This window comes from Suncus etruscus, chromosome 3 (genome assembly GCF_024139225.1).
Source record: "Suncus etruscus isolate mSunEtr1 chromosome 3, mSunEtr1.pri.cur, whole genome shotgun sequence".
Lineage (NCBI taxonomy): Eukaryota > Metazoa > Chordata > Mammalia > Eulipotyphla > Soricidae > Suncus > Suncus etruscus.
Window position 1 is genome coordinate 50867605 of NC_064850.1, and position 18776 is coordinate 50886380.

General features: G+C 43.7%; 1 protein-coding gene across 2 annotated transcripts; it reads right to left on the minus strand.

The window, feature by feature from the left end:
* Positions 1-1156: 1156 nt before the first annotated feature.
* Positions 1157-17991, minus strand: BPNT1 (3'(2'), 5'-bisphosphate nucleotidase 1). Of its 2 annotated transcripts, XM_049769535.1 has the most exons (10): positions 17810-17990; positions 12560-12687; positions 11502-11606; positions 9249-9356; positions 8733-8781; positions 8198-8289; positions 6275-6319; positions 4152-4349; positions 2529-2634; positions 1157-1563 (listed from the first exon to the last, which is right to left on the minus strand). In XM_049769535.1, exons 2-10 carry the CDS (start codon positions 12677-12679, stop codon positions 1415-1417), a joined length of 972 nt encoding a protein of 323 aa, XP_049625492.1. In that variant the 5' UTR covers positions 12680-12687; positions 17810-17990; the 3' UTR covers positions 1157-1414. The 2 variants fall into 2 exon arrangements, with proteins under 2 accessions (XP_049625492.1, XP_049625493.1); XM_049769536.1 differs by lacking the exon at positions 6275-6319 and having other exon boundaries at positions 17810-17991.
* Between the last annotated feature and the right edge of the window lie 785 nt (positions 17992-18776).

Consider the following 18776-nt stretch of genomic DNA (forward strand, 5'->3'; position numbering starts at 1 on the left):
TGTTTGTTTGTTTGTTTTCCAGGGCCAGAGAAGGAACGCCCATTGTACTTAGTAAGGTCTTTTGGGGGCGCACCTCTGTAATGCACAAGCAGTCTGACCCTTTATGAAACAATGTGCAAGCAGCAGAGGTGAGCTCACAAAATGTTATTGAGTGAAAACATCCCATGTAATATATAAACTGTTGCTGTTCATTTGCACTCTGCGGCCTTTAAAAAAAAAAAAACTTCATACTGAATGACTTTTCTCACCTCTTGTACTAGGGAAACAGAGAGTCCTGAGATCATTAATTTAAACAAATATCCAAGTAACCTGTTTTGCTACCTCTATTGATGAACCTCTTGGTTTCCAAAAACTTCTTACATACTCCAGTTTTTCTGTGTCTCTGTCCACTCTTCTCTGTGACTACAGAATGTGACTGGGAGTCCCACAGGACATTTCACCCATTTAAATGATACTTAAGATATTTAAAGTTGATCCTTAAAATATTTAAAGCTCTGTACCTTTTCTTAGTCTCTCTCCCCATTTATCTCTTTTATAAGTAAAAATTGGGGGCAGAGAGAGATTACAGCGGGTAGGACATTTTAGCCTTGCACGGGGTTGAGTCTGATTAAATCCCCAGCACTGCTAATCATCTGAGCCCAGCCAGGAAAGATCCTTGAATGCAGAACCAGGAGTAAGTCCTGGTGTGCTGCTGGTGTGGACCCCTAAGAAAAAGAAACCTAAAATGAGCATTGCACTTGACCAGACGCTGCCTGCCTCCCAAGTTCACTTTAAGATACTCAGCCTTACTCAACTGTTTTACTCTTCTCAGAGCCAGCTGTCAGCACCGTTGCCTTCTCAACCAGTTTTCAGATCCATCATGCATGTACAGAGAAAGGGCTCTATCATCACAGGGTGTGGCCGCTAACCTAAAAGAATGTATGAATGTCCACAGGAGAGAACTTATACTAGCCAAATGTTTAAAAATAAAAAAGCTGGTGAAGATCACAGAGTCAGAATTAAATAATTTATTATAAAGAGACTACCCATAAATGTATTTTCATCAACATGACATTTTTAGTCATTGGAATAGGAAAACTTTAAAAATTACTATGAAAAACAGTATAATTCAAGTTACAACTTGTGTTTCAGTGCCCTAAAGAACTTGTTCTGCTGATTGCAGAGCAAAACTGGACAGTCCACTGGAATTTTTATCAACAGGAGGAGAAAAAGATACATATCAGAGCACTTCACAAATTCTCCAGATGCCAACATGGTGCAGGTGATTAGTCAGAATAAGCTCTCTAAATCATTTTTCCATTCCCAAATAACAAAGTCTGAATTGCTCAGTAACTGATTAAGGCAGACCACTAATTACATCCATATGACAAGCTGTGGCTTTGAGAACCAAGTGCTAAGCGAAGGAGCCATCCCTTTAGGGGACAAGTGCCTTTTTCACAGACTCTGGAACACGGCTAGCATAGTAGTCAAAATTCCTCAAGGAGGCCAGAACACCTGCCGAGTTCATGTGCTTCACTTCCTTATTGTACTGAAGGGCATTGCCGTGGATATCAGTTAACTTGCCTATAGAAAAAACAACAATAGTGAAGACTGCATCCTTAGGGTTCTAGTATCACACCCATTCAAGGCTTATTCTAAAATCCTGTGATTTTAGAATCCTGTGATTCAACCCCGTGCAAGGCCAAAACATCCTACCCACTGTAATCTCTCTCTGCCCCCAATTTTTACTTATAAAGGGTATAAAGGGGGAGAGAGACTAAGGAAAGGTACAGAGCTTTAAATATTTCAAATAATTCCTGGTGGTGGTGGTGGGGGAAACAATATGAGGTGCTAGGGATCAAACCACATGCAAGGCACATGTTTCATCCACTGTACTTCTCTGCCCCCAGTTCTAGGTTGTTTGTTTGTTTGTTTTTAGACCACAAACAGTGGCACTTGGGTTACTTCTGGCTCTCTGCTCAGAAATCACTCCTGGTAGGCTTGGGGAACCACATAGGATGCCAGGAATTGAACCCAGGTCAGCATGTGCAAGACAAATGCATTACCCTGTGTGCTATTCGCTCCAGCTCCATTTCTAGTTATTTTCAGTTGCTTTGGCTAACCTATGTACCACTTAATTACATATGTAATTAATGTTAATTCTACTTAAAATGAGAAAGATACTTGTATGAGCTCCTAGGTTTGGTTTCTGCTTTGGGGATGGAAGGGTTGGGGCCACATTTGGTGGAGCTCAGCACATACTCAGTGTTCAGGCTCTGTGCTCAAGGATCACTCCTAAAGGCTTGGAGTACCATATGTGATTCCAGAATTGAACTGGGGTTGGCCAAATGCAAAGCAATTGCCTTGACCCCTGTACTATATCTCTAGCCTCAGAAGGACAGAGTTTGTTTGATCCCTGGAACTGCCAAAAAAAAAAAAAAATAACCACAAAGAGATTAAGTCTTAACTCATGAGAAATATAAAAGTATAGTATAATTTTGACTAATAGAAGGATAAACAAGATTTCCCAGAAAGAGAGACAGACTGACCTCCTACAGCATGTAAAATTACTTCAGGAGCGCATGTATCCCACTTCTTACAGCCTGGACTTGCAAACACATATGCAGATGCTTTGCCTTCTATCAGCTGAATAATCTGTATGGCAAAAATATTGAGAAGTAGTAAGAGAAACTGCTTCTATCTGGTATATTTCAAGAATTTCTCTTAATAGACACAAAATTTTTTTGTTTGATTTTAGGCCACACCTATCAACTTTCAGAGGTTACTACTTCTGACTTTGTGCTCAGAAATTACTCCTGGAATGCTTGGGGGATAACATGGGATGCTGGGGCTCAAACATGTGTCAGCAGGCAAATGCCCTCCCGACTTTACTATCTATCATTCCAGCTTCAGACACAACAAAATATTTACCAGACATTTAACTGATCCTGGAATTATGTGGACACACAGAGAAGACATATAATATCACCATATGGAGGGGGGACAGGAGGGCGTTATCAGGGTGATGACCGGGAGCAACCACATGAGATTAGGGGTAAGGACACAGCTGAGATTGGGACCACCTATCTAGTTCCTCAGAGGCCAAGTTTAGAGAATGGGGAAGAGTTGGGCAAGCAGGCCTCCTCTCAGAACCCACCAAAGAAAGCTCTGGAAGTAACCCGCAAGGATTTTGGGGAAAAAAACATTTGACCAGAGGTGTGGGGTTTACCCACATCACATCACCAAACTGTCTTCTAAAAAGATTGAGACCTGCGGCCAGAGAGATAGCATGGAGGTAAGGCGTTTGTTTGCCTTGCATGCAGAAGGAGAGTGGTTTGAATCCCAACATCTCATATGGTCCCCTGAGCCTGCCAGGAGTGATTTCTGAGCATAGAGCCAGGAGTAACCCCCTGATCGCTGCTGGGTGTGACCCAAAAAACAAAACGAACAAAAAAAAAAAATTAAAAAGATTGAGACCCTAAATTGTGGGTAAGTCCAAATGGTGCTAGGAAATGATTCTAATAACAAATTACATTTTTTTTTTTGGTTTTTCGTCACACCTGGCAGTGCTCAGGGGTTACTCCTGGCTCTATGCTCAGAAATTGCTCCTGGCAGGCTTGGGGGACCATATGGGATGCCGGGATTCAAACCACCGTCTTCTGCATGCAAGGCAAATACTCCACCTCCATGCTATTTATCCGGCCCATACATTCCTTTTTGGTTTTGTTTTTTGGTCAACCCTGGCATCACTCAGGTTACTCTTGCTCTGTGTTCAGAAATTACTTCTGGTAGGCTCAGGAGACTATATGGGACGCCAGGAATTGAACCTGGGTTGGCTTGATACAAGGCAAAAGCCCTATGTGCTGTGCTATTGCTCTGGCCCCTAAATTATATTCTTGAGTGCATTCTCACATTCTTATTCAGGAAATTTTAAATATTGGTGTGGATGCTCACTAGCAGTGCTCAGGTATAACTCCTGGCTCTGTGCTCATGAGTGATCCCCAGTGGTGCCCAGGTACTAACTAACATCAAACCAGGGTTGTCTGGAGCAGATGTATCCAAAGCAAGTGCCTCACCTGTACTATCTCTCTAGCCCCAGTATTTCTGGTGTTTTAAGGGCACATTTCCCATGACCCCAGTGCATTTTTTCTGGGTGATAGACGCTCTCCTACCTTGTTTCCTGCTCCACCTACGCGAACCACGTCATCAGGGTTCATGGCAGCAACACACTCTGTCACTAGCTTGTTGCTATGGGACCGGGTGGTCGTGATGATGTGTTTCCCTGCGGGCACTTCTTTCAGCTGGAACCCAAAGGCACCTAAGCCCAAAACTCCCCAGATGGTCCTCCCCAGCACGGCATCTGGGCCTGCCTACACAAAGGAGAAAACAAAGCATGTCATCATTTGGAGGAAAATGCGAGCTCTCCACAGAGCAGCTGGCCAGTATTACCAAGTCATGGTTTTGAGAAAATCCAAACACAGAATTGTTAGAAAGGGCAATAGCAACACACGATGGAGATATTTTCCCATGAGTTAGTGGATGAGTCTCATGGCTGTGTTTGGCCAACACTTGTGTCTCTAAGGTCCTGAAGAGGTATTTAAGTGTTTTTTTCTGGAGTCCTCTGTGAAAGCCCTTCTACTAATGCCTCCTGGTTTCCTCTGGCTCACCTGAAGAGCTCATTACTGTGTCTGAAACGCTATATTCAAAAGGAATTGAAGTCTTGGAAAGCAAACACTATGTGTAGATTACTACTTTACTGTACCTGATCAGGGTTACTCGGGTAGCCCAATTAGGGTTACCAGGAAACTGGAATGAGGAGCATGAACTTTGGTTCTATGGCATTAGAGCAGAGCCAGATAAGGCCATTGCATGCAGCTGCAGGCCAACATGGCCATGCTAAGGCAAGTTCTGACCTTGAGGTTTAATTTGCAAAGGTTAAAGAATCTCAACCCCAGTAATGGAACTAATCAACTCCAGAGTCTGGATTGCATGGAGTGTAAATGGACACCTAATAGGACATGCTGTCATCAAAGCACCCCAAAATCAACATAACACCTATGCACTTACAGCTTTTCTGAGGCACAAGGAGATCACCTCCAGACTCAGTGCTAACCTCCTTCAACTCCCCCAAACAAACCCACCAAGTCCTTCTTTCCTAGATGAGGAAATTTGGAGATTTGGAGCATGAAATATCCTGACTGAGGGTTCTAGGAAGATCAGAACCAACGGCAGACTTAATTAACTGTGTTCAGAGCTTAACCTGCCAACATAACCTGCCTTGTTTCAATTGGCTTCTGTGCACTAAGCCCTTTGTCCTATAGCAGGCCCCCTGTATAAAGGTCTCCAGGCAGCCACTTGTAGTCAGTCCCAACTCAAACTTAACTATTCCCTCTTTGTTTTTTTTGTGTGTGTGTGTTTGTTTTGTTTTGTTTTGGGGCCACACCTAGCAGTGCTCAGGGTTAATCCTAGCTCTATGTTCAGATATCACTCCTGGCAGGCTCGGGAACCATGAGATGCCAGGGATCAAACTGGGTCAGCCACATGCACTGTGCCATTGCTCTGGCCCCCCTACCTGTTTCCTCTTAGAGCACCACCAAGAGAGCTTCCTCAAGCACCAGGCCCTTTGTCCAATGGCAGGTCCCCTGCATAAAGGCCTCCAGGTGACCACTTCTGGTCGATCTCAGCTCCGACTCTACCCTCCGAGAGTGCCTTCTAAGATTATTTTGTTTGCTTTTTGGGTCACACCCAGCAGCACTCAAGGGTTTCTCCTGGCTCTAAGCTCAGAAATCACTCCTGGCAGGCTCAGAGGAACATATGGGATGCCAGGATTCGACCCACCATCCTTCTGCATGCAAGGCAAACACCCTGTCTCCATGCTATCTCTGGCCCCCAGCCTTCCCAGATTTTTTAAGCAGGATAGAAGCATAAAAAGGGACAGGGTTGACTTTCCAGGATTGTGTGAGTAGTAAGCATGATAATGCACAAAAATCCCATGAGTCTGGTAGCTCACTCATTAGGTTTTGGCTCTAAATATGCCAGGACTATTGGAAATGGAATAATCTGCCTTGGATGCCACCAAGAGAGCCGAGCAACTTGCTGCAACAGATGCTGAGGCATAACAGAGAGAGGCAAGAGAGGAAAATTAGAGACTGTGGAGAGGGGATGAGGTCAAGGGAGAGGCAGGCCAGAGAAACAAAGGGGTACAGAGGAAGGATCAAGCTACCTGGGGACCACAAGCTGCCCCCCTTTCCCCTTCTACCTGGCGATGAGGCCAGGCCTTCACTGTTTTTCTCACCTTCGCTGAGTTTCTGTGTTCCCTTAACTTCTCCTTTTCATTTCTCTGTGAAAAATGAATACAAGTTTTTTTTCTGATCTCAGAAGTAATGAAATTAACAACTCTGAAGCACTCAGAGTGTGTTCATGGGATGAAAGCAGCCATGCACTGCATTGCTATTGGTTAACTGCTCCACTTCAGAACATTAACTTAAAGGAAATGTAATCTTACGTGTGCATTTCCCAGTGATGCTCTAGAAACACTTAAATCAGGCTCAAGTCACTTAAAGAATGTCACGAGAGACTTTCTCAGTAGCACAGAACTATTTTTGTAAAAAAAAATCCTAAGATGCACATGATTCAAATAAAAAGTTATAAACATTTGACAGAGAAAAACACAAGGGGCCGGGAAGGTGGCGCTAGAGGTAAGGTGTCTACCTTGCAGGCGCTAGTGTAGGACGGACCACGGTTCGAACCCCCGGCGTCCCATATGGTCCCCCAAGCCAGGGGCGATTTCTGAGTGCATAGCCAGGAGTACCCCTGAGCGTCAAACGGGTGTGGCCCAAAAACCAAAACAAAAAAAAAAAAGAAAAACACAAACAGATCAACCTTGCTCTTAACTCCAACTGGAAATTCAGAAGTTCTAATAATGGCTCTATTTCCTCCAAATTCTAATAAGGTCAACAAAAGTTAATACCTCTAATATTACATATCTATACTTTCTGATTTCTTTGATTCAATATCCCAGCAATTTCTTTGGTGATTTTTGGGGGGATGGGGTTGCCACACCTTGAGATATTCAGGAATACTCCTGGCTCTGCACTCAGGGTTAACTCCTGGCAGTGCTCAGGGACCCTCTTGGATTCTAAGAATGGAATTGGGATTGACTTCATGTAAGGTATGACTCCTCCCACTATACTATTGTTCTGGCCCCAATTTCTTTTGTAATTTAATATGACTTAGGGTGTGTTCTGCTTTAGAATTATATCAGTTCCATGCTTATAGGAAAGACAACTCTTGAAAATATAACAGAAAGCCAAGCAGATGACAGATGTAAAATAAGTGGAAAACAGTACAAGAAAGTTCTGGTAGGAGCACTGACTCAAGCTCAGGCAGGAAGCAGTATTACCCTGAAAACAACAGTTAGCATCTTTGTAGGTAGTAGGGTTGGCCCATACCTGGTGGTGCTCAGGGGTTACTCTTAGTTCTGCATTCAGGAATCACTGAGTTCAGATTCAGGGGACAGGTTCAGGGTACCATATGGGATGCCAAGGTTTGAACCCAGGTCAGCCACATGCAAGTCAAACACCCTATCCACTGTGCATCTTTCCAGCACCATGGTTAGCATTTTTGCTTGGTAGAAAAGGCTCATTTCTTCATGGCACTTCAAGAAGCACCTATCAATCAGGCCTGGTCAAGAATGGAAGCAGTAAATTCTTAACCATTGCATTTTTCATGATAATGAAGAGCTAAGGCACATGTTTATATGATCTATAAATGAATTCCATACATGTATGGAACAGGCACTTCTGTGTACACATAGCCATAGAGAGAAATGCCTGCTCCAACATCTATGGATATGACGCTGTTTGGGGATGTAACTTCAGAATCTCTATTCTGAAAGTCTGGACCCAGAGTGTGTGTGTAATCAAGCAAGAAATCACTAGCTTAGAAAGTTTCAGGGGGGCCTGGAGAGATAGCACAGCGCCGTTTGCCTTGCAAGCAGCCGATCCAGGACCAAAGATGGTTGGTTTGAATCCCAGTGAACCATATGTTCCCCCGTGCCTGCCAGGAGCTATTTCTGAGCAAGACAACCAGGAGTAACCCCTGAGCAACACCAGGTGTGACCCAAAAACCAAAAAAAAAATAAATAAATTTAAAAAAAAGCATATAAAGCTGCTGGAGTTTATTTAATGTAGTACTTTTTTGGCACTTACGATCATACCTGATAGTTATAATAGGGCTGGTTGATAACTCCAGCTATGGCCTTTCCTTCATAAGCAATTCCAATAAGAACAGTGACGTTGTCAAGGAGCCCTGTGAGAGAGAAGTAGATGACAATAAAATGTTTCTTGGGGCCAGTGAGGTGGCGCTAAAGGTAAGGTGTCTGCCTTGCAAGCGCTAGCTAAGGAAGGACTGAGATTCGATTCCCCGGAGTCCCATAGGGTCCCCCCAAGCCAGGGGCAATTTCTGAGCACTTAGCCAGGAGTAACCCCTGAGCATCAAATGGGTGTGGCCCAAAAAACAAAAAAAAAAAGTTTTTGGCAGTAGCTTGGAACTGCTCAAAGATTGTTTTGGGGCCACATCTAGCTGTGCTCAGGCTTTATTCCTGTATCTTCACTCAAGAATCACTCATGACAGGCTTAGAGGACCATATGGGATGCTGAATATTGAACATGGGTCAGTCAAGTGCAAGTGCCTTACTTGCTGGAATATTGCTCCAGCCCTGGAATTCTAAATTTTAAACAAAATATACTAACCTTCAGTATATTCCTTGGTACCATCTAGAGGATCAACCCAGACCACAAGCTAAAATATAAAAAAGAAAAAATTAAGCATAAGTATTAATAATGAATGAGATCACCTGAAAGTGCATTTAAGAATAGCTCAGGATGGGCCAGAACAATAGCACAGCAGTAGGGCATTTGCCTTGCATGTGGCCAACCTGGTATGGACCGAACCCAGATTTGATTCCCAGCATCCAATATGGTCCCCCAAGTTTGCCAGGCATAACCCCTAAGCACTGCTGGGTGTGGCCCAAAACAAACAAACAAACAAAAAATAATTCAGGAGGAGAACTCAGTTAAATGAACTCTGAATTAACAGGGTAACAGCCTTTAGAACCACCTGGCATTCTATGTTGGCTGTGAAAGAGTTTTAGATTCAGCTGTCCCTATTTTTTAATTTCTGGCTTTTCCTTGTTATAAGCAAACTTTCCCATCCTTTCTGTTGGCAAAGATTGCAGTGCAATGAGAAATGGAGAGAGCGGCTCATACATCTTCCTCCCTGATGGCCTTGTACTGGGCTGGGCATGGCTGCTTCAGTATCTCCTCCCACTGCCCATCTTCAATCAGCTCCTGGTCCACTTCTTGAGAAGGAAGATCCTAATGCAGAGGACACAGATGGTCACAAGACAGGTTAGAGATGAGAATACTAGCCATATTAGCAACGAAAGGAGCATGGTATTGTTATCCCTTATGCTAATCTCACATTTATAGAGCTTTTCTTTTCTTTCTTTTTTGTTGTTGTTTTTGTATTTTTTTTTTTTTTGGCCACACTTTGTGATGCTCAGGAATTACTCCTGGAAGGCATAGGTAATATAGGGAATGTGTAAGATCAAATCAGGCAGGCAATGTGCAAGGAAAGTCACCTTACCTGTTATACTATCACTCTAGCCTCTGTGTATAGAGCTTTTAAAGCAAATAAGTCTTTTAAACAAATTATATTTGGAAAGCTAGACAGCCCCAGTCATGAGACTGATGCTGGACCACTACAAACCTCACATATAGAAGTGAATCTAAATAGGTCATCAAAATAGTAAAGTGGGCATTTGCGTTGCACACAGAGACCTGGATTCAATCCCTGACATCCCATATGGTCTACCAAGCACTGCCAAGAATAATTCCTGGGGCTGGAGAGATAGCATGGAGGTAGGATGTTTGCCTTTGCATGTAGAATGACAGTGGTTCAAATCCCGGAGTCCCATATGGTCCCCTGAGCCTGCCAGGAGCGATTTCTGAGCACAGAGCCAGGAGTAACCCCCCCCTTTTTTTTTTTTTGGTTTTTGGGCCACACCCGGTAACGCTCAGGGGTTACTCCTGGCTATGTGCTCAGAAGTTGCTCCTGGCTTGGGGGACCATATGGGACACCGGGGGATCGAACCGCAGTCCGTCCAAGGCTAGCGCAGGCAAGGCAGGCACTTTACCTTTAGCGCCACCGCCTGGCCCCAGGAGTAACCCCTGAGCACTGCCAGGTATGACCCCAAAACAAAACAAACAAACAAACAAAAAGAATAATTTCTGAGAGTAGAGTCAGGAGTAACCCTTGAGTATTACCAGTTGTGAAGAAAATAAAAATAAAAGGAAGTAAATCCCAAATGTGTTAGAGTAGCCAGAGATATAGTACTGGATTAAGGTAGTTGTTTTGTATTTCACCAGCCCCAGTTCGAATGTCCAGCACTATATGTAGTCTCCCTGCACACTACTCAGGGTGACTCCTGAGCCCCGCAAAACAAAATTTAAATAAAGGCATTAAAGACCTACATGTAAGACCTAATTCACAGAGCCTGAATATCATGCAGGCAAAACATTCCATAACATAGGCATCAGATAAGTGAGCCTAGGAGGAGAAATGAAAGTAAAGTTAAAAAAAAAAAGTAGAGGAGCTGGAGTGATAGCACAGTGGGAGGGCATTTGCCTTGAACACAACCAAACCAGGTTTGGTTTGTGACGGAAGGTGATTTGAATCCCAGCATTTCATATGCTAGGAGCAATTTTTGAACGCAGAGTCAGGAGTAACCCCTGAGCACTGCCAGGTATGGCCCAAACACCAAACAAAGTAAATATACAAGTAAAGATAACAGAAGAACAAACCAAAAATAACACAGTAGACACAAAGAACAAAATTAAAGTAACCTGAGGACAAGGGGATCAGAGAAAGAGATTGAGAAATAATAAAGGGAATCAAGTAAAATGACAAAATATGACCATATATGGCTCATTAAAGTTGACTACACCAGATTCAATTTTATTATCCTGAGCAGAGTTTTTAAGCATTGACAAAAGGGAAAGCAGTTACAAGTACTCTAAAATTAAACACTTCTAATCTCTCTAAAACACATTTCATCTATCAAAAGGTTAGTTCTTCCACTTTTACACGACAGGCATAATCTGTAAGTAAGTGTGCAAGATACCCTAACAGACATAGTAACATCCATACATTTTATCCCAAAGTTCCAGAATTCTACCTGTTCACCTGTTGAACAATAATATCTATTAGTAACAATATTCTGACATCTGTCTTAGAAATGAACCAAAATTACAAATCCACATTTTGACAGGTCTCTGGGATAGGGCTACTAATCTTATTTCAAACAGTAGATATAATGTTTGTGGGGTTTTCAGTTTCATTTCTAGTTTTTTGTTTTGCTTTTGCTTTTGCAAAACTATGGAGCTACTACCTTGGAGTGATGTACAAAGTGGAAATGCCAAATCTACAATGTGAGGAGAGATTAGATCAATAAAACTCACCTCTTCCCCAATAATGGTCAGTCTGGGGAACTTGCGTGCCAGTGAGGAGCATATGCTCATCTGAACCAAGCGGTCTGCCTTGGTCTGCAAGTCCACGGCGCTGGTCTACACAGAGAACCAAGAATGTTAATGTGATGCAGGCTGTCTCAGTTTCTCATGCCTGGGTGTCTATCATTTTACTCACCCTGTCTATTTGCCAGTTCACAGGACTAATGACAAATATGCCAATAAGTAATTATATGCTTTGGCTTTTCTCATGAGATTAATAGTGACAGAAGTTTCACAAGTAGATTTTTTGGGGGGAGGACTGGAAAGTGCAGTGCATAAAGCATTTATTTTCCTTGCATGCGACTGATCTGGGTTTGATCCCTAACATGGGAATATTCCAAATTCCTCTGAGCATTGCCAGGAGTAAACATTAAGAACCCAGAATAAGAAACTTTTAAATATGTATTTATTTACTAATTTGTTTTGGGGGTCACACCCAGCTGAGCTTAGGGGTTACTCCTGGCTCTGCACTCAGGGATCACTTCTGATAGGTCTTTGGGGACCATATGTGGTGTTTGAGAGTCAACTTGGGTTGGTCTCATGAAGAATTTTTCCTTTGTTTTGGGTGAGATCAGGTGATGCTCAGGGCTGACTCCTGGCTCTAAACTTAGAAATTACCGCTGGCAGTGTTTGGGGGACTATACAAGAATGCTAAGGATGGAATCTGGGTCAGTTGCATACAAGGCAAATGACCTCCCTGTTGGACTATCACTCTGGCCTTATATTTACTTTAGAATATTTATTTATGGTTTAGGGGGACATTCTCATGTGTGCTTGTAAGCTATTTCTGGCTCTGTGGAACACCACAGGTTTGGCTCCCCTGAACCCAAAACCACTCCAAAACTAAAATTTTTTTTTAAATGGAAAATTTTGAACTCGGGTCTTCTAATCTCCTTGGGGAGGCAGAAGATGATTCCATGATTGAAGCCTGTAGATTGTCCCACCTTCAGCTAAACCACAGTGGTGAGGCTGAGGTTTCAGTGGTGAGGCTGAGCTGAGACTCTGATTACCTTCTCCACAATGCCCAGGTCTCCCTCAGCAATGACCTGCCGGACGATCCCTCCAGCCTTCTGTGCAATGGAATAGGATGAGGCCACCAGCCGCATCAGCACTGAGTGACCAGAAGCCATGGTGAGGCCTAAGGGAAACCAAGGGATATGCTGTTACTTTCAAGGCATGTGCTGGGTTCATGAACATGGCTTTCATTCAAACCACATTTACTGATGTTTCTTTGGAATGAAAGAATTAATTCCCTAGCTAAGGAATTAACTAAGATATTTGGAATCAAATTAAAATGGGGTGCTATGTATTTGAACTGTGAATTTTTTGGGTTTTTTTGTTTGTTTAGTTTTAATTGGGGGCCACATCCAGCAGTGCTCAGGATTTTCTCAGGAATCACTCAGGAATCACTTCTGATGGGGCTCAGGGAACCATATGGAGTGCCATGGATCAAACCCGGGTTGGCCACTGTGCTATCTGGCCTCTGTGTTGGTTACCTTATAACCTCATAAACATTCATCTTCCCAGCAAACTAAGTATTTCATGTGAAATAAAAACATGAAAATGACTAATTTGCTCACTGGAGCATGTCACTGAGAACATGGGAAATATATTCACCACATACTTAGTTTGCCCTTCTTCCCTGGTACCTCTGACCAGCCAGGGATCTGGTTTCCCCTGAACCAGTAAAGGCAATTTCAGACAACTAGGCTGTACCACCGAGAGACACTGCCCAGTGTGGCAACGCTGGTCTTGAGGGGAAGCTCCACAGTCCCTATCTTATGTAAGACTCACCTGGGAAGGACAGGTGGTCCTTCTCAGCTGGTCAGGGTTCCAACTTTTCCCATATCATTTACCTTTGAGCAATCACTAGGTTTTGTCTGACTTCATGCTGACTCAGTTACTTGACTGACTGCTGCCCAGTCCATGGTGCTAATTCATTTCTCTCCAGGAAGACTTTAGACTTTGACTACATACTACATCTCCCATGCAGTGCAGACTGAAGTTAGGAACCAGTATTCCAAGTTAACCTCAGTTTTTGGCCTGATATAGCTCCATGGCTGGGGGAGGCTCAAATTTCATCCCCAGCAACACCTGGTACTCCAAAATCCTTGAGAAATAATTCCTAATCACAGAGCTGTGAGAAGCTCGTGAATACTGAGGAGTATGACCCAGAAAAAATATATAAATATAAAATATAAAAAAATAATCAAGTGAACCTCAATTTTATAAAAATGTGAACCATCAGATTTGATATAAAGCAAAAGAATCATCTATTAAGAGCTCCTATAAACCACTTTTTAATTTTTCTTTGGTGGGGGTCACATCAAGCAGTACTCAGGGCTTATTCCTAGTTTTGTGATTACGGGGGCTAGAGCAATAGCACAGTAGGTAGGGTGTTTGCCTTGCACGCTGCCCACTCTGAGCTGTTAAGAATCATTCCTGGGGCCGGGCGGTGGCGCTCGAGGTAAGGTGCCTGCCTTACCTGCGCTAGCCTAGGAGACGGACCGCGGTTCGATCCCCCGGCGTCCCATATGGTCCCCCAAGCCAGGAGCGACTTCTGAGCGCATAGCCAGGTGTAACCCCTGAGCGTCACCGGGTGTGGCCCAAAAACAAAAAAAAAAAAAAAAAAAAAAAAAAAAAAGAATCATTCCTGAGGGCCCAGAGAGATAGCACAGCGGTGTTTGCCTTGCAAGCAGCCGATTCAGGACCAAAGGTGGTTGGTTCGAATCCCGGTGTCCCATATGGTCCCCTGTGCCTGCCAGGAGCTATTTCTGAGCAGACAGCCAGGAGTAACCCCTGAGCAACGACGGGTGTGGCCCAAAAACCAAAAAAAAAAAAAAAAAAAAAGAATCATTCCTGAGCACAGAGCCAGGAATAAGCTCTCAACACCACTGGGTGTGGCCCAAAGAAAGTAACTAAACACACCTTTCTAGAAGTTTACTGAACCATAGGCTCATGGCACAGGCCTATCACCCTCTGTTCCTATCTCAGCTCCTGTGTGTATTAGAAATGTCCACAGAAAAGGCTCCCAGGTTCTCTGTATCAATCTGAAAAACATGGGTCATATTAGCATGGACTGGAGCAATGATGAAGTGAGCAGTCCATGGAAAATCACATATCCAGGCTTATTCTTTTTTTGTTTTGTTTTTGGGTCACATTCTGTAGTGTTCAGGTCTTATGCTCGGTTCTATGTTCAAGAATCACTCCTGGTGGGCTAGGGAATTTAAGGGGTGCCAGGGATCAAACTTACATCTACTGCATGCAAGGCAAGCTCCCTCCCCACCAAACCATTGCTCCAGCGCCCATGTTCATTCTTATTGTTCTGCTGGTTCCTCTAGCTTCTGTTAAGCTAGTTGGATTGGTAAAGCTGGGATTCAATTACAGTGTGATTCTGAATTCTGGTGCCACTTCCATTTCAGAACATTCTAGCCTTGAGAGTTAGTATGGATAAAAAGAGGTTATACAATACTTAAGAAAATCCATCGCTCATATATGGCCTTATAAAATATTTACAGGCCAGAGAAGTCATACAGGGATTAAAACACTTCCCTTGGATGAAGCTGACTCTGGTTCAATCCCTAGCACCACAAGGTCATGAGCCCTTATGGGAGTGAAGCCAATGTGAAATACAAACAAAGCCACAAAAACAAAATCATTATAGCTGCCAGCTGAGCTAGCCCAGCAAGACAGGAACACTAGGAATCAAATAACTGAGAATATTTGAATTTCAGATAAAGATAATGAATGATGAGTCCCTGATTTTTATCATTTTTGGAGTCTGACCAAGGGTGATTAAGGTTCAAGGCCATGTGAGCACAGCAAAACAAATTCTGAAAAAAGAACAATTCTCTTATTTACCAGTGTCACTATAAAACCAGAGCCAATCTAATACTTTCATATCAGACAGAATCAGAGGAACAGTAAAATTAAAATGTTATTTATTTATTTATTTATTTTGGTTTTAGGGTCACACCTGGCGGCGCTCTGGGGTTACTCCTGGCTCTGTGCTCAGAATTATTCTATCAGGCTCAGGGGACCATATCTTCAATGCCGGGAATTGAACCCGGGTCTGTGTTGGGTCAGCCTCAAGTAAGGCATGCTGTGCTATCACTCTGCCCCTAAAATAAAAATTTTAGATAGGTCAAAACACATGAAAGGGGGCCAGAGTGTTAGCTCAGTGGGTATGGCATTTGCCTTGCACACAGCTGACCTGGGTTTGATCCCCGACATCCCATATGATCCCCCAAGCACTGCCAGGAATCACCCCTGAGTACTGCAGGGGTTACCAGTAGTAACCCCCTGAGGACCGTTGGGTGTGGTCTCTAGATTCCCCAATAGTCCAAAAACCAAACCAAAACAAAAAAACACACTGAAGTGGCTATGCAGAAGTGTCAGGAAAAAAGGCAAATTCCTTTTACATTTTATATAAATTATAATAATGCTATGTAATTCCAGAAAAATATATTTGATTTTTTAAATGGAGGCATTAGAACAGTATTAATATTTTGAAATGGAACCATGACATTAGAGGGTTTAATGTAGGGGGGAATGGTTCTTAATCTGGCTAATTAAGGGTGTTTTTCTTACAGTGGGATTTTGTTTTCTTTGTTGTTTGTTTGTTTTTGGGTTTTTGGGTCACACCTGGCAGCACTCAGAGGTTACTCCTGGCTCTATGCTCAGAAATCGCTCCTGGCAGACTCGGGGGACCATCTGGGATGCAGGGATTCGAACCACTGTCCTTCAGCATCTAAGGCAAATGCCCTACCTCTGTGCTATCTCTCCAGACCCTACAGTGGGATTTTGGTGTTATGCTCAGAGGTGCTCAAAGGCTACTCCTGACAGTGTGCCCCAGGAGCAGGTGTGGGATCAACCACATTGTAAGTGACCACTTTTAGCCTGCACAATCCTTCCGAACCCCACCCCAAATAAGGAACTTTTAAATATGCTTTTAAAGAAAGAACTGATAGGGGCCAGCGAGGAGGCGCTCGAGGTAAAGTGTCTGCTGGCAAGCGCTAGTCAAGGAAGGACCAAGGTTAGATCCCCCTGCGTCCCATATGGTCCCCCCAAGCCAGGGGCAATTTCTGAGCGCTTAGCCAGGAGTAACCCCTGAGCACCAAACGGGTGTGGCCCGAAAAACCAAAAAAAGAAAAAGAAAAGAAAAGAAAGAAAAGAAAAGAAAGAAAGAAAGAAAGAACTCATAAAATAGGTTTTTATATTTGTATAAAAAGTTAAAATAATTTTACATATATATATGGCTCAAATACTATGAACAAGCATAAAATACTAATCTCATACTAGAGGAATCAGTTTCTGTTCCCAAAGGGCTTAACTAGATTAGCGTTAACTAGATTGACACATAAATGATGAACAAGCTAACAAAATGTGTGGAAGTCAGGTATAGGCAATTTATAGTAAAAGAAAAGTAGCGGCCATTAAATAATACGTGCTCAACTTTACTGCGTATGAAAGACGCCCCAAAGATACTTTACGTGCTAAGACATGTATAAACAGAAAAGGACAGGCCGGGCACGGCACGGCTCAAAAACTCGCTTCTGAATCCCGTCCACCAGGCTGTGAAGCGGGAGGAGGCCTTGCAGAACGCACAAATCGCTTGCACTACCAATGCTACCTTCAAGGCCACCCCGATCAATTACAAGTCTGTAAACTGGGGCTGGAGCAATAGTACAGCGGAGAAGGGTGCTCGCCTTAAAAGCAGGCGACCCGGGTTCGATCCTCGGCATCCCATAGGATCCACTAAGCACCACCAGGAATAATTCCCCAGCGAGCGCAGAGCCAGTGTGGCTCAAAATAAAAGCAACAACCCAAAAGTCTGCAAAGCATGAAAGAGAGTAGGAAGAAGATAGGTATTGGATGAAATTCAATTTCAGACACGGACCGTCTAAGTCCCGTATGCCTGCACCAGGCCTGTTGGTCATCATCGCTCTATTCTCTCTGGTCCTGAGAAGAGCCCGGAATAGAAAAACAAAAGCAGCAACGACTCCAATGTTGACACTCGGGAAACTGGGTCAGAAAAGGGGGCAGGGAAGCGGTTCTGCGACAAAGCACAAGCCTTGCATGCAAGGAGCCCCGAAAGGCAGCTCCGGCACCACGAAAACATCTTCCGAACAGAACTAGACCAAGAGGCAACCAGCCTGCAATCACATCCACGTACCACCACCAAAGAAATCAGTCCCGGAATCTTCTCAAATCCTTGCACGAGGGGGAACAGCGGGGACTCAACACCGAGAGAAACTTACCGATTGTGATCAGATGGGAACAAAGTGAGAGGAGTTGCTCCCCGGGTAAGCAAACCGCGCAGTACAGCCACTGGCCAGCCCGAGCTGTCAAAGGAGAGGACCTGGGCGGAGCCAGCGGCTCGGACTTCTGGGCATGCGCGGAGCTTACCAGTTAGTCCTGGCTGGACTTCTGCGCCTGCGTGACGCTTGGGCGCACCCAGGTTGGGTGCAAGTAACCTGGCACTTTTTCCACTTGGCTCTAATGTCATGTAAAACTGGGGGCCAGAGGGGGTCACTGTGACCCATCTGCGCCAGTTCTTCGAACTGGACCCCATTTTATGCTGTCTTTTTCTTCATTCCATTTTCCACGTTGGGGTGGGAGTGCCCAAAATCCAGTCCAGGGCCTCGTGCTTGTGCTGGAAATTAGTGTGCTTGTCCTAATTTGCGTGGATATTTATTTACTTTCATTTTTGCAGACTTACCTGTCGAGCCTCTTTATTTCAGATGCAAAGTTTAGATGTTGTGCCTTAAGGTTACAAACATTAGGAAAGCAGTGCCCAAAAATAATTGACTGTGAAAAGGCAGCGATGGTCATCCAATATTGAGCAGAATCTGTCTGAAACCCCGGAACAGAAGTGGACCCAGACGAGATGAGACCTAGGATAGAAGGAATTTGAAAGAGCAAGGTGGTTTTTAATGGTGGCATTGATGCAGGAAGTAGTTTTGGCAAGGCTCTCATTGGTTCATTATCCCAGGTTCCTCAATATTTTCAAGAAGGAAAATACTGAGTGATCAAGATTCTCAGACTCCGAGTGAGAAAGTAGGAAAGTTTACTGGAATGTAGAGAGAAAAGGAACTCCCCATATGGGAAAGAACTTAGCATTGGACTAACTTTTAAGTTATGTCTTTGAGGTGTTGAGGTGTGGGGAATGGCTTGACAGGAAAACAGTCTTAAAAGGCTCTTTGTATTCTTTATCAATTAATAAAA